This window comes from Indicator indicator, chromosome 1 (assembly GCF_027791375.1).
Source record: "Indicator indicator isolate 239-I01 chromosome 1, UM_Iind_1.1, whole genome shotgun sequence".
NCBI lineage: Eukaryota > Metazoa > Chordata > Aves > Piciformes > Indicatoridae > Indicator > Indicator indicator.
This window is the reverse complement of record NC_072010.1, coordinates 71326678-71340451: the sequence shown is the minus strand read 5'-3', so window position 1 is coordinate 71340451 and position 13774 is coordinate 71326678. Positions and strand designations below refer to the sequence as shown.

The 13774-nt window shown below is 41.3% G+C and overlaps 2 protein-coding genes across 2 annotated transcripts; one reads left to right on the top strand and one right to left on the bottom strand.

Moving 5' to 3' along the window:
* Positions 1–3008: 3008 nt before the first annotated feature.
* On the bottom strand, positions 3009–6753 carry LOC128971690 (cytochrome c oxidase assembly factor 5). The gene is made up of 3 exons (XM_054387320.1): positions 6579–6753; positions 6004–6087; positions 3009–3286 (listed from the first exon to the last, which is right to left on the bottom strand). The coding sequence occupies exons 1-3, from the start codon at positions 6678–6680 to the stop codon at positions 3245–3247; spliced, it is 228 nt and encodes a 75-aa protein (XP_054243295.1). The 5' UTR covers positions 6681–6753; the 3' UTR covers positions 3009–3244.
* A 142-nt stretch (positions 6754–6895) lies between these two features.
* On the top strand, positions 6896–12614 carry UNC50 (unc-50 inner nuclear membrane RNA binding protein). Its single transcript, XM_054386054.1, has 6 exons — positions 6896–6912; positions 8095–8378; positions 9294–9414; positions 11527–11666; positions 11742–11843; positions 12393–12614. Exons 2-6 carry the CDS (start codon positions 8099–8101, stop codon positions 12527–12529), a joined length of 780 nt encoding a protein of 259 aa, XP_054242029.1. The 5' UTR covers positions 6896–6912; positions 8095–8098; the 3' UTR covers positions 12530–12614.
* Positions 12615–13774: the final 1160 nt, after the last annotated feature.

Below are 13774 nucleotides of genomic sequence, written 5' to 3'. Positions count from 1 at the left end.
TGGGAGAAATTTGGGAAACCAAAGGGTTTTGCACACAGTACCCTGTACTTATTCAACATAAATTATTGGCATTGCATATACTTGTGATTCTAAGGCCACCAAGTGCTTTTTATTGCCACTTCACCATTTTGACCACAGCAGTTCAATTTCACAGATTCAAATAGATTAAATGTTCATAGATTCATAGAATGGTTTGGGTTGGAAGAGACCTTGAAGATCATCTAGGTCCAATCTCCCTGCCATGAGCAGGAACACCTTTCACTAGACCAGATTGCTCCTGGCCTCATCCAACCTGGCCTTGAACATCTCCAGGGAGGGGGCATCAACAACCTTCCTGGGCAACCTGTTCCCAGTCTCACCACCCTTACTGTAAATTGTTTTTTCCTAACATCCAGTCTAAATCTGCCCTTCTCCAGCTTCAATCCATTCTCTCTCATTCTATCACTACAATTAAAAAGGCCCTTCCCACCTTTTCCTTAGGCCCCCTTCAGGTACTGGAATGCTGCTATAAGGTCTTCCCAGAGCCACCTTGTCTCCAGGCTGAACAGCCCCAACTCTCACGGCCTGTCCCCACAGGAGAGGTGCTCCAGCCCTGTGAACATCTTTGTGGCCCTCCTCTGGACCACCAACAGTTCAATCTCACAAAATCTACCAGAGTCTAGAAGTAAGTACTTTTTAATAAAAGCCCGTGGTGTAGCACAAGACATGAGGCTTAAAAATATATCCAAATAAAAACATCAGGAAAAAAACTGGAATTGCATATGCAAATTTGTACACATAGGGCTTTCCATTAACAAAACAGATTATTTTTCACATAAGAAACATTAATAGCTCTCAAGTAGGACAGTGCTCAAAGTCCCAAGGCAATTATGTAATTTGTCATTTTTAGACAGAATATTATGTTAGATAGTATTGGAATTGAACAATGATAGTCTCTCAAGCGACTCAGTATTTCAATATGTATTTTATGTATCTTTATACTGTCCTAAAATGGTTCACTAAAATAATTTGGAAATTTTCACACCAAGATTCTATTAGATCAAGTAATACATGCATTCTGTTAAATTAGAATTATTAAATCCTCAAATGTCCAATAGCAAACACTACATTTAATTCTAACACTTGATCTCTACTGTATCAAGGCAACTACTAAAAATAACTTTAACTGATTATCTGTCTGCTCCTTTCCAAAAGGAGTTGCTGCAGCATCATTAGGGGAGGCTCAGTGATACTGGATGAGAAAGGAACAATCAAGCTTACTGTCCCGCTGTGGCAATGGAGACCATATACTATTCTCACTCTTCAAACCAACAACTACCTGCCAAGTGGCTTTAAATTTATTTTTACTCCTTTTTAAATTTTGTTAATGTTTAGAGCACTTCAGCAAATGAACTAGCTTTCACATGATCAACAGAACATGAAAGCAAGAAAACATGAAATCAGTGTTATGATTGCAAAAATAAAATCCTACACATACAAGGAAAATAAACATACTTGGACTGATCACAGAGCAGTTGCTTAAGATAGAATAAAATAATCAATACGCACCCATTCAGTGAAATTATCAGTTTTACAAAATGTCACATGCATCTGTTCAGATTAAATGTAAATTAGTCAAACTGCTGTAAGCTTTAGCCAAGAAAAGAAGTTACTATGACTCTCCCCTCTCATTATTTCCCAATCTTATTTCTAAACAGCTTGTCTGAAGCTGAGTTTCCACACGTAAGAGATACACTACCATTTACTTCTTCAGGGCTTCAAAAGGCAAGGGAGGAAGTAGAGACACTGAAGGAAGGAAGAAGAAATATTCTTCAGACATAAGTTCTTAAACAGAACCACTAAATACTCACTGCATTCACAGCTTAACACTATTTAATGCTTTTTAACTCCATAAACCCCACTTCTTTATCAGGGTGGGCCAAGAGATTAATTGATAGATGTTACTATGTCTCTAAGTACACTGTCAAACCACAGACAGATCTGCAGTCATCCTCGATCAAAGGAAAGCAAAATAATGTTATCTTTTATTAATCTGCTTTTTTTCACAGCAGCTGCTTTATAACTTAAGAAACTATATTAAATTTGGCTAAGCAAAAAAACCAAAAATCTTAAGGAAGAGAAAGTTTTAAGAAGCATGTAGCAGAAACTAGTTACACTTTAAATTAATGCAAATGGAATTTGAACACGTATTTAAACATATACAAATTTACACCCATAAAAATGAACCAAAGAATTCAGAAAGAAGTGACAAAGTGAAAACAAGAAAAATCATCACAAAGTACAAAGTAAGTTGTGGAATGTAACTTCCTATAAATACAATAAAGCCCAGACCTTCATCTCGTTTGTATATATGTTTGGATTTGTATTTATACACTTGCTTGGACACTAATGGAGATCATTCAAGTCACCTCAAGGGAAGCTTAAAGACTGCTGCAAATACTCCTAGAACACAGTAACGGCAGCCACAGGCCTGAGGAACACCTTCCTCACTCATCCAAAGAAATGCAGTTAACTATATTCTGGCATATAACTTTGAAGTCATTGACTAGAATAACATCACAGTTCTCTTGGACTTATACCAATGCAACGAGGAGATGGATTGCAGAAAGATGAATGAGACCTAGATTTTAATCTAGTTGTCCAGCAAGACTAGTAGACTAGATTGTACAGCAATCATCACATTAAAAAGAATCTGTAACGAGAGGAAAGATATACCATCCTTGTAGATGTGGGACCACAAAAACATCACCACCCCTACCCATTGGTGCAGGTTTACTGGGGAACAAACCTTCTGGGGAGGAAGCAGCTTGCACATACATTTCACAACCTCAGTGAACTCATCATTTCCACAAACGGCTCTATCCTGAGGTATCCTCTTGGACACTAGTCAAGGGAACTCCCAATTCCAGACCTCCTACAACTTAGAGTAGTAAAATATGATCAGAATTAGTAAAAATCACAAAAAACAACTTCACTTCAAAACAGAATAATCACTTCTGCATCTTATTCTGGCGTATACAATTTTATTACCAATGCATGACAAGTACCCATTTTGGCCAGACCTTGCAGGCTTCTTTTTAACATCTAAATGTGGGTCCAGATTGCAATACTCAGAAGCAGGTAATTTCCACAAAAATACTGCATGGCAGGATGCAGCAGATACAATCTTCTTACATTAGTCTCTGTTTTCCTCAAAGTGACGATGGACCCCAATTTCCCATGTCTGGGTCTCTTAACAAGGATTTCAGTATCCCTTCCTTCCTCTGAACCTTGCCCTGGTATCCAACTGAAAATGAAAGTAAATACATTAAAACCATACATTTTGCAAAACAAATACTTTATAACATTTGTGCTATCTCAGCACTTCATAACTTTAGAAGAAAACACAGAATAAAGCAGAGGTCACTGTAAAGAAAATTATCAGTGCAGCAAACGAGCTATAGGGTTCTTCAAATGAAACACTGCATTATCTTAAATGTCACACAAAATTTACATTATGTGACAAGCATTTTCTGCATTCTGAAATAAACTAACAACTAAAATAACAGAACAGCAATAGTGGGATGACTAAAACTCACATGAAAACAAGGTAGCATAAATCTGCTTAGATCTATTTTCCCAAAGTTTACTGATAAGCTGAAGGAGGAAAATTGAAACTGGGTTGATGTGGGAGTCACTGCAAATGTCAGTGAGGACAGAGGTAACTTAATAAGCTTAGGTAAAAAAAAAAAAACCACCAACCAACCAACCAAAACAAAACCAGTAAAACCTGAAATAATATTCAGCTTGTAAAATTTGCTGGTTTATTCTTGGAAGTTACAAAAAATTATATCTGCATTTATTGTTCAACTTGCTTTTCAGGTACTCTCTAAGCCTCATTATTACACCAAGTTGCAAATTATTGAAACATACAGAGTTAACAGGACAAGAAAAATTTGGAATGGTTAAACAGAATCATGTAAGAGCCAGGTCTCCTCCTGCATGACTGAAGACACTTCACCAGAAACTTAAGTTTCATCAAGCTCCTTTAACATTCTAGAGACAGATATACAAGCACATCATCTGGACATACAAATATCCAGCATCAAATAACGCATTTCAAGCATTAAATATGCAGCTTTTTTCCCTACCCACAGAAATAGCCCTTTGTTGCTTAATGGATTAATACAACTCATATAGCAGAGGTACAAAAACTGCTATGACTCCAGAGAGACACTGATAGGCTTGAGAGGTAGTCCCATGCAAACCTCATGAAGTTGGACAAGACAAAATGCAGGGTCCTGCACCTCGGTTGTGGCAATCCAAGCACAAATGTAAACTGGATGATGAGTAGATTGAAAGCAGCCCTGTAAGGACTAACTTGGGGGTACTGGTAGACAGAAAATGAAATATGACCTGGCAATGTGCACTCACAGAAAAGCCAGAAAGCCAACTGCACTAGACGAAGTGACAGAGTGCACCCTCAGCAATATTTGCTGACACAAAGCTGGGAGGAGTGGCTGACACACTGAAAGGCTGTGCTGCCACTTAGCGAGAACTGGACAGACTGGACAGCTGGGCAAAGACAAACCTAAGGAAGTGCAACAAACCTAATGAAGCGTAGAGTCCTGCACCTGGGAAGGAATAACACCATGCACTGGTGCAGGTTAGGGGTTGGCCTGCTGGAGAGCAGCTCTGCAGAGAAGGATCTTGGAGTCCTGGTTCATAGTAAGTTATTCATGGGACAGCAATGTGCCCTGTTGGCCAAGAAGGACAATAGCATACTTGGGTGCATTAATGAGTGTGTCCAGCAGGTCAAGGGAAGTTGTCCTCCTCCTCTACTCAGCCCTAGTTAGACCACATCTGGAATACTGTGTACAGTTGTTGGCTCCCCAGTTCAACAGGGACAGGGAACTACGGAAGACAGTTCAACAAAGGGCTGCAAGGATGATTAGGGGACTGGAGCATCTCTCTTACAAGGGAAGACTGAGACCTGGGACTGTTTAGTGTGGAGAAAAAAAAAGACTGAGAGGGAACCTTATGAAAGTCTACAAGCATCTGAAGGGTGGCTGACAGGAGGATGGAGCCAGTCTCTTTTCAGTGATACTCAGGTAGATCAGAACTGGATGACCTTTAAGGTCTCTTCCAATCCAAATCATTCTGTGATTCTATTGTAAGTAAGAATACAGAATGGAAGAAAAATTTCAGGTACAGTTTCAGCTGTATATTCTTCATTACATATTCCAATGGCTAAATATAAAAATAAGCCTCTCAGTACTCATGCTTACAAATTTTTGACACCACCATTACCACTTAACTCTTTTTTAACGTGTCATTGAAACACTCTAGTGTGAGGTGTCCCTGCCGATGGGAGGGGGTTGGAACTAGATGATCCTTGTGGTCCCTTCAAACCCTGACTGATTCTATGATCTAAGCAGGACGTTTCTGGACAGAGAACTCCTATCAAAATGAGGGGAAATTTCAATCACATTTTAAAAAGTGACTTCTCACTATCACACTTGATGGTTCGCTATATATTAAAAAAAAACCAAACTGCTGTTTAACATCAGTCAAATCTTCAAAAAAATTCATGGCAGCATAACTTAAACACAAGAACCTGCTTAAACAGTGAAGTCGCTTTCAATGAGGCATCCTTTTTATTTAAATGTTCTCCAAATACATCTCTTCCAATGACCTCACGGGTAAAAATTCCTTTGTTACAATTACCTTATCTACTATTGTTTAAACCAAATATTTACTGCTGTTATTAGTAAAGCTAAGTACCTCATTCATCTGTCACATTCAGAATCTAATTCAATTTAAATGCACTTTTCCATCTTCTGTACTCTGCAGCTTTTTCTTCACGAGAACAGCATATGTCATCCATATTTTAAATGGAATTCAAAGGCCTGTTCTGCTCAGTGGCACCAGTTTTACTGACTTCCTAGTGACTTTCTTCAGAAAACAAGGGAAAAGGACATGAAACAGCCAGGCCACAAGCAAAAAAGCATCACAAAGACTTACCATTGATCTTTTGCACGCAAAAAATGTGATTTGCAAACTCCTACAGTGTCCTTCCATCAAACACTGTTTAGGACTTTTGTTTTCCTGTTAGATTAAAAATCAAAGATTAAAAATCAAAGATTAAAGACGATGAATTCCTGTACCTTGTCAAAGAGAAAATACCTTAGATGTTTACTCGGTCTCTTTCTTCTTATGTTGTAATTTCGTAACTTACAACTTACAACTTTCGTGCTTACAACACGAATTCACAGGCTTGAAAGAGATGAAACAACATCTCCTCCTGCACGAGGCTGGGTCACGCCAGTGGGAGGCCCCCGTTCCACACCCAGAGGCGCACTGCGTCCCCCAGCTGTAACAGCAACAGCCTTCCCCGGCCAGAAGATATCCCTATGCCAGGAAGTGCCGCGGGTGCAGTGGGGCCACCTCAGATGGCGGCTTCCCGTGCGCCGGGCCCGGAGAGCGGGCCTCGGGGTGGTACTCTTCCTGCAGAGTTTAACATGGGGAAGCGAGTGTAGCAGCAACAACAACGGGGGCAGGGACTACGAGGCTCTCCGCAGAGAGCCAGCGCCGCTCACCTGCAGGACGCAGGGGCTCTCCAGCAGGCACTGCCGCAGGTCTTCCCTGACCCCCCCACAGGCCCGCCCGTCCTCCTCCTTATCTTCATAGTACTTGGGCATTGCGGCAAGACCAGGTCTCCGCCTCGCTACAGTCTACTCAAAGACCACTGCCAATGGCCGCCGCCATCTTGATATCCCGAGCACTAGGGCCGCTTCCGGCCGGGCGAAGGAGGGGTGGGGCCGGGCGGCGCGGGGAAGGAAACCTGCGCGCCTGCGCTGCGGACGTTGCCGGAAGGCTGGGCGCAAGTGGCGGCGCGTGAGGTGGGGGTCGCGCCGTGGGTCGGGGATGCAGGTGAGGCCCCACCCCCTCGCCGCGCGCCGAGGGGTGAGCGGTGCGGAGGTTGCTGGCGCGGGCCTGGCCGCTGACAAGACTAGGGAGGGAGGCAGGGAGGGAAGGAGCAGGGAGCTCAGCGCTGAGGTGTAGGTCCCGCTGAGAGGGCGGCTGCTGCCTGTGGGGTGGGGAGCGGTCGCGGGGGTCGCTTCGGGCAGTACTGGCTTGGTGTGGGCTGAACAGCCAGCGGAGAGGCCGGCGTCTTGGCCCTGGCTACGGACTCCGGCCTTCCGCCTCCCGCGAAGGCCGTCGGCCCTGAACGCCTCGAATCGGTTTAAGGCGTGGTGCTGGGAGGGAGCTGGCATCCCCTGCGCTGCGAAGCAGCCCCACGAGCTGAAGAGATGGGGGAGCTGGGCTTCTGATACGCAGTACTGGAAGCAGTAGTTTCCCACTGCGCCTAGTTTCCCACTTGCTGTCTCACCAGCAGTCAAGAAAGTGACATACTTGTCTGTAAACGTGGTTTATATTTGAAGCGTAGCAGGTCGAGGGATGTGATTCTGCCCTGCTAATCCACTCTGATGAGACCATACGTGGAGTAGTGTCTAGCTCTGGGGCCATGGTCCTGCTGAAGTGTGTCCAGAGGGCCTTGAAGATCGGAAGGAGGGAGCACCTCTCGGGAGGAAAGGCTGAGAGAGCTGGGGTTGTTCAGCCTGAAGCAATTTCTGGGAAGACCTGACTGTAGCCTTCCGGTACTTAAAGGGGGCCTATAAGAAAGATGAGGATGGTCTTTTTAGCAGAGACCATTGTGGCAGAACAAGGGGTAATGGCTTTAAATTAAGAAAAGGATAGAATTAGACTAGATAAAAGGAATCATTTTTATAATTTTTTTTCTAATGAAGGTGGTGAAATGCTATTGGGGTTAAGGTTGAGTGGAGAGGTGGTGGATACCCCATCTCTGGAAGCATTCAAGGTCAGATTGGACGGGGCTCTGGGTGACCTGATCGGGCCGAAGATGTCCCTGGTCACTGCAGAGGGAGTGGCACTAGATGGCGATTAAAGGTTCCTCCCAGCCCAAAGTGTTCTATGATTCTATTGATAGTTTTTTTGTAACTTCAGTAGTGAAGTTGTGGCCTGCATTGCATGAATTTATTCTTAGTCTTTGTTATATACAAAACCAAGTCATCTTTCAAATTCTTTCTTTAGCAAAATGCTGCCAACCACTTCAGTTAATTCTCGGAGCCAGGGCAATGGTGTGCTGAGCCCCAGAGATGCTGCAAGGCATACAGCTGGTGCAAAACGCTACAAGTACCTGCGCAGGCTCTTCCACTTCCGACAGATGGACTTTGAGTTTGCTCTTTGGCAGATGCTTTACCTGTTTACTTCACCACAAAGGGTTTATAGGAACTTTCACTACAGAAAACAGACAAAAGACCAGTGGGCAAGAGATGATCCTGCTTTCTTAGTGCTTCTCAGTATCTGGCTCTGTGGTGAGTGTAATGGAATAGACAGCATGAAAGAAAGGAAGGGAAAGTTAAGGGTTGAATATTTCTAGCCCTTCTAATTACATACATGCACACACACACACACGCACACAAAGATCAATTAATATGGACTATTTTTTAATTAGACTACAAGAAAATGGCCTAACCTTTTGGAACTAAAAGTAGGAATTTGAAACGGAGGATACATAGCTTACTATGTTGTCCTGAAATAATCTCTATTTCAACTAATTTTCTGTTGCATTTTGAACTCTGTAGTTCCCTGTAACCTTACAGACAGTAATAAAACCCCATGCCACACAGGCATGCTTTAGTTAAAAAATACTGAACATTTGGTTTATCTGAGCATTGCACATAAAATACTGCTCTTACGATAAAGGCCCTAGTGAGATGCTGTATCTTGCAGAATTAAGCTATAAAGCATCTAATACAATTTTTAGACTAAATTGCAAAAGCAGTAAGTAAAATCTTAGTCATCTTCTGTTATATAGCACATTGCTGTTAGTAATATCAAACCTGTTACATACTTTTATTTCAGAGTTATCACATATATGGTTCGAGTTATCAAGAAGCTGTTTTAAACCAAAGAATATTCTATTGTAGCATTGTGTGAATTTTTAAAAGATAGTTGGGAGTGATACAATTTGCAGTTCAATCAACAACCAATTCTGTCACTCCCTCATAACTTAAGGAGCTAGGCTTGGTTAATTTAGACTTAAGCCTAAATTAAGCTCTAGTATGTCAAAGGGTTTATGTTGTGAATAAATTGCATTTGGTGGAAAAAAGGCTGACTGAAAATGTCAGGGAGAAAAATAATAAGCAAACTGGAGATTTTGTAACAATATACTCAATATAAGACTTCATGATGTCTTTCCCTAGCTAACTTGAATAATCTCATTTCAGTGTCTACTGTAGGATTTGGATTTGTGCTGGACATGGGGTTCTTTGAAACAATAAAGCTTCTGCTTTGGGTTGTATTCATAGACTGTGTAGGTGTTGGCCTCCTGATTGCAACTCTCATGTGGTAAGTAGTGATGTCTGAAACTGAGCTCAGTTTTGCTGTTGGGATATGGGTTGTCCGCTGGTGTTGGCAAGACATTTGTTTCTCTGGGGCAAAGTTACAGTGAATATTGACTTCAGGTTTTGTGCTGTTAAGGTAATGCAAAATATTGCTTTAGAAAATAACACTTTATTTCCTGCAGAAGATGAATGTTCAGAAAGTCTGTATTAAAATGAACATTTCAGTTTTTCTTTCTTCATCTGGTGTGTCTTCAGCAAAAGTAGAAATAATAATAACCAAATAGAAAATTTGGTTATAAAAAAATTTTACCGTTGTGTATTTTGGTTGAGCAGCTTAAGTAACATAAGCTTATGGATGATTTTATCTACACAAGACAATATATAATTGGCCTATGCTACTTGCTGGAGGTTTTAGCTATTTCCACTATAAGTGTTTGTTCTATTTCTTGCATATTTGCTTTATGCTTTGATGGTAGATGCTGCCAGTCTTACCCTGTAATGTCCAGAGACTTGGAGAAGGAGAGGGGCAGTAGCAAGTCAGTTTATATTGCAGGCCTCAACATGTAACAGATGTGTCCTTCACCAGCAAGGGAACCCTGAAGTCACTGGTTTCTATGGTGTGGCAAATGGAGGGCATCAAAGAAGGAATTTTTGCTCTACCAAAAACTTAAGGAAGCAAGGGCACTTAAAATTTCTTTGTAATGGAGCCAACAGCTTAAACCAATGCTGATCAGAAAAGGGATAGATTCCTTTCAAATACTGACCTTGGGAACTCCTGCTTGTAATTGTAAAGTTCAGGTGAGGCAGGTAGAGGTACTATAGCTGATAGATTAAAGTTCTGTCTGAGACAGCAAAATGTGAATTGCTTGAGAGTAAGCATATAGTAATGGTTCCCACCTCCATCCTCCAGCATTTTGCAACTTGAGATGCCGTCTCCTGAACTTGAAAGACTTCAGCACCTGCTGGTTTTTCTCTTTTAGTCAGCTTCCTGCAGGCCTCAATCCCTGATGACCTGGCTCCTGTTTGGTTTAAGTTCCAAGCTCTGTGGTTAGAGTATGGAGTGAGCTAGGCTGCTGGCCTCCTTTGTTCTCAAAGATAACAAGCTCTGCACAATAAGATGTTAAGGGAAGTTTTTGCTCTCTGGGAAAGTGTTATGGGAACTAACAGGAGAGTAAAAGGTATTTAAAACCAGGGTTTGATTCATTAACGTTGTTGGCAGTTGTTGATGCAAACCCTCCTTGTCTCAGTGGCTGCGCAGGACAGGGCTGGGGGCAGAAGTTTTTGGAGAGCTCCCGAGAAGCTCAGCTGGATTCTCGGGGAGTCTGCATCATCCTACAACAAAGCTCCAGTACAGGCTGACTTTTTTTCAAAAACTTGCCATGTTCCAAATGAGTCTAAACCCCTTCTTGCCTCGCCTCACCTTGCAGACAGGCTCTGCCTCTTTCTGACCCTGCACCTGGCACAAAGAGTACGTCAGAGGAAGTTACCATGAAGACTCTGGTGTCCTACTTCTTTCTGGGCATAGATTGACTTCTTGTTCCTCTTCTAAAGGGGATAAATTTCCTGACTTCAGCTGTAGAAAAGTGTCTCGAAGCTTATTCTGTAGTCTGTAACACCAGGCCTTGCATATTCTGTTAGTGCTTTAATTCAAGAAGTATAGGCTCATCTTAAAGAGTGCTAACCTGCCCTCTTTCCATCTGCACAGTGCACCATTTCTGCAGAGATTAAATAAACCATCTCTGTGCAAAACGTTCTGATGATGTATGTATTGGGAGATGACTTCAGGAGAGTGCTGGTACAAACAAAAGTGGCATACTTTCTGAGACCTTTAACTGCATTGTTAAATCGTAGCACTGATGTGTTTTAAAATGATGTTTCTGTACTGCCAGCAGTGTATTTTAGCTGTTTGTTGTATGCAAGGGCTGTAAGTGTAGCTTTAACAAAAAAAACTTTACCAATAATCTGGTCTACATAAATTCGTGGAATATTTTCTCTCAAGTAGCAGAAACTTGTCAGGGTAGAGTTGGGATTGCATGTGGCTTACTCTCTCAAACCAACATTTTGTCAGTCAGCTTTATAGATTCACATTAACAACATTCTCTGTCTTTTCCTGTAGGTTCATTTCTAATAAGTACTTGGTGAAGCAGCAGAACAGGGACTATGATGTGGAGTGGGGATATGCCTTTGATGTTCATCTGAATGCTTTCTATCCACTTTTGGTCATTCTGCATTTTATCCAGCTGTTTTTCATCAACTGTAAGTAGACTATTTTGTGCTCTCTGCTTCAAAATTATGCTCTACCAAATCAGCTGAGAGCATTGTCTCTTTCAGATGTCATAATATCCGATTCTGTCATCGGGTATTTTGTTGGGAACACGTTATGGCTGATCGCAATTGGCTATTACATCTATGTCACATTCCTAGGATACAGTGGTGAGTAACAGCAACTCTTCTATTTGACTAAAAGCAAAAGAAATAGTGTAGTCTATTAATTTGTAAAGCAAATTTTGCTTTAAAACGTTTGTAGAGATTTAGCTGGGTGTTGAAGTAATTCATTCTTCATGGTAAAAAAATGTTAAAAATTCAGCTATCCTGGTTTCCAGCTGGATGGATGTTGTAAGCCCAAGAATTCACATTCTTCACTGAACCAGCTTCCCTTCTTGTATTAGACTTGTAGCACTAGAGCTTGTTCTTCTTATTCCTCTAAATCCACTTCAAAATGTTTGCATTGGACACAAATTCTAAGGAGAGGTTAAGACTACAGTTTTAGGTAAAACTGTTTCCAAGGGCATTACCTACACCAGTTAACTGAAGTATCTTTGATCTGTGAAAACAGCAGGACGAGTAGGGCAGAGATGACAAACCTGCCCTAAGGCAGCAGGTGAGAGCTGTACTGCTTTTTCTTGCTGTCTTCTTCCAAGGCCGTTTTACCTTTCAGTGAAAGAGCACTGCTTTATACTTGCTTCCTTGTTTCTGTTTCAGCACTGCCCTTTCTGAAGAACACTGCTATTCTTTTGTACCCGTTTGCACTTCTCATCATGCTCTATTTGATCTCATTAGCATGTGGCTGGAACTTCACCAAGATGCTTTGCTCCTTTTATAAATACAGAGTGAGATAAACCCAGGACTGCACGTATCTAATGATTTGTTTTGGTTTTATCTTAGCTGTCTTAACAGTAAAGAAAAAGTTAAGAGCGTTTTGTAAATGGTTGTAAATTTCTCTTTATTGTAGATAATTGTGTAAAAAAAAAAAAAAAGTTTGAAGTGTCTTTTTTTTTATTAAAATATTTACAACAGTAAACATGTTAGCAATTTTGTTCAAATACTTTTGCAGTACATTCCTAAAAACAAGTTACTTGTACATCTCGGTAGCTTAAATTTAACTGCAACAAGTCTATTTAGCGTAACTCTTACTGCAGGTATTTTGCACATACTGGCATAAGCTCTACCTTGAGGGTTTTAGTGACACCAAAAAGCAGTTTTATTGAAGAATAATATTGGAACACCTTGCCTTGGGACTGTGTGAAAGTACAGATCCTTAATAGTGTTGCAACGGTCAAGCAACAACTGTCTCTAGATACAGAACTGTCCCTTTCATGAAAGAAGTCGGGAACAGATTTATTTCAATGACTACTTCAAATACACATGGATGACTCTGGCACACAGAAGAAACAGTGATGGAAGGCACAATTAACATGATCCCTATCAGGTTTCCAAAGATAGCAGCAAATTTTAAAACCCATTCTTTAGAAGTTCAGAGGGTATTATCACCTCTACCATTATGAGTGGCAGGTATGTTAACATGGAAGGGAAGTACAAGCTTAGTTTGGCTACAAGAGTGGGCTTGTAACAACGCCTGCAGCTGTAAAGTCCGTAAGGCAGGAATATAAACTGACTGTTACAAACAATAGCTTCTAAACATGAAGATGACAGCTTTCCAAAGCAATGTTCAATATGAAAAATGAGCCCTAGAATTCAGTTGTCAAAACAATGCAAGAGCAAACTGGCTACAGTAAGACTTAATATTTCAATACTAGAATTTTATCTCTATGGAAAAACTGTTATTTATCTTAAAATACCAAATATGCTGGCAGTGCATCTTACAGTACTGTGTGTTTCAGCCACTGTTAAGGCTTGAAGAGAATCATCTTCCCCTCTCAGCAGATACTGAGCAACCTCCCTCTTTTAAGAAGGAAAGCACAAAACCACTGGATTCACAGCAGGTGAAAGATTCAAGTCAGGACCCCCTCCCATCCCAGCTAACAGTATGAGCTCCTGTCCTGCAGGCAGCTGCAACCTAACTGTATACCTTACCTTTACCCTAAAATGAAGCCTAGCACCAGTGGTCACTCACTTCAGTTCAA

Excerpts from the sequence above, each read along its gene's own strand:
- LOC128971690 (XM_054387320.1), bottom strand. The coding sequence starts at position 6,680 with ATGCCCAAGTACTATGAAGATAAGGAGGAGGACGGGCGGGCCTGTGGG. Across the intron at positions 6,088-6,578 it reads AGAGCCCCTGCGTCCTGCAG|GAAAACAAAAGTCCTAAACA; the intron begins GTGAGCGGCGCT and ends TTAATCTAACAG. Across the intron at positions 3,287-6,003 it reads TTGCGTGCAAAAGATCAATG|TTGGATACCAGGGCAAGGTT; the intron begins GTAAGTCTTTGT and ends TTTCATTTTCAG.
- UNC50 (XM_054386054.1), top strand. The coding sequence starts at position 8,099 with ATGCTGCCAACCACTTCAGTTAATTCTCGGAGCCAGGGCAATGGTGTG. Across the intron at positions 8,379-9,293 it reads TCTCAGTATCTGGCTCTGTG|TGTCTACTGTAGGATTTGGA; the intron begins GTGAGTGTAATG and ends ATCTCATTTCAG. Across the intron at positions 11,667-11,741 it reads CCAGCTGTTTTTCATCAACT|ATGTCATAATATCCGATTCT; the intron begins GTAAGTAGACTA and ends TGTCTCTTTCAG.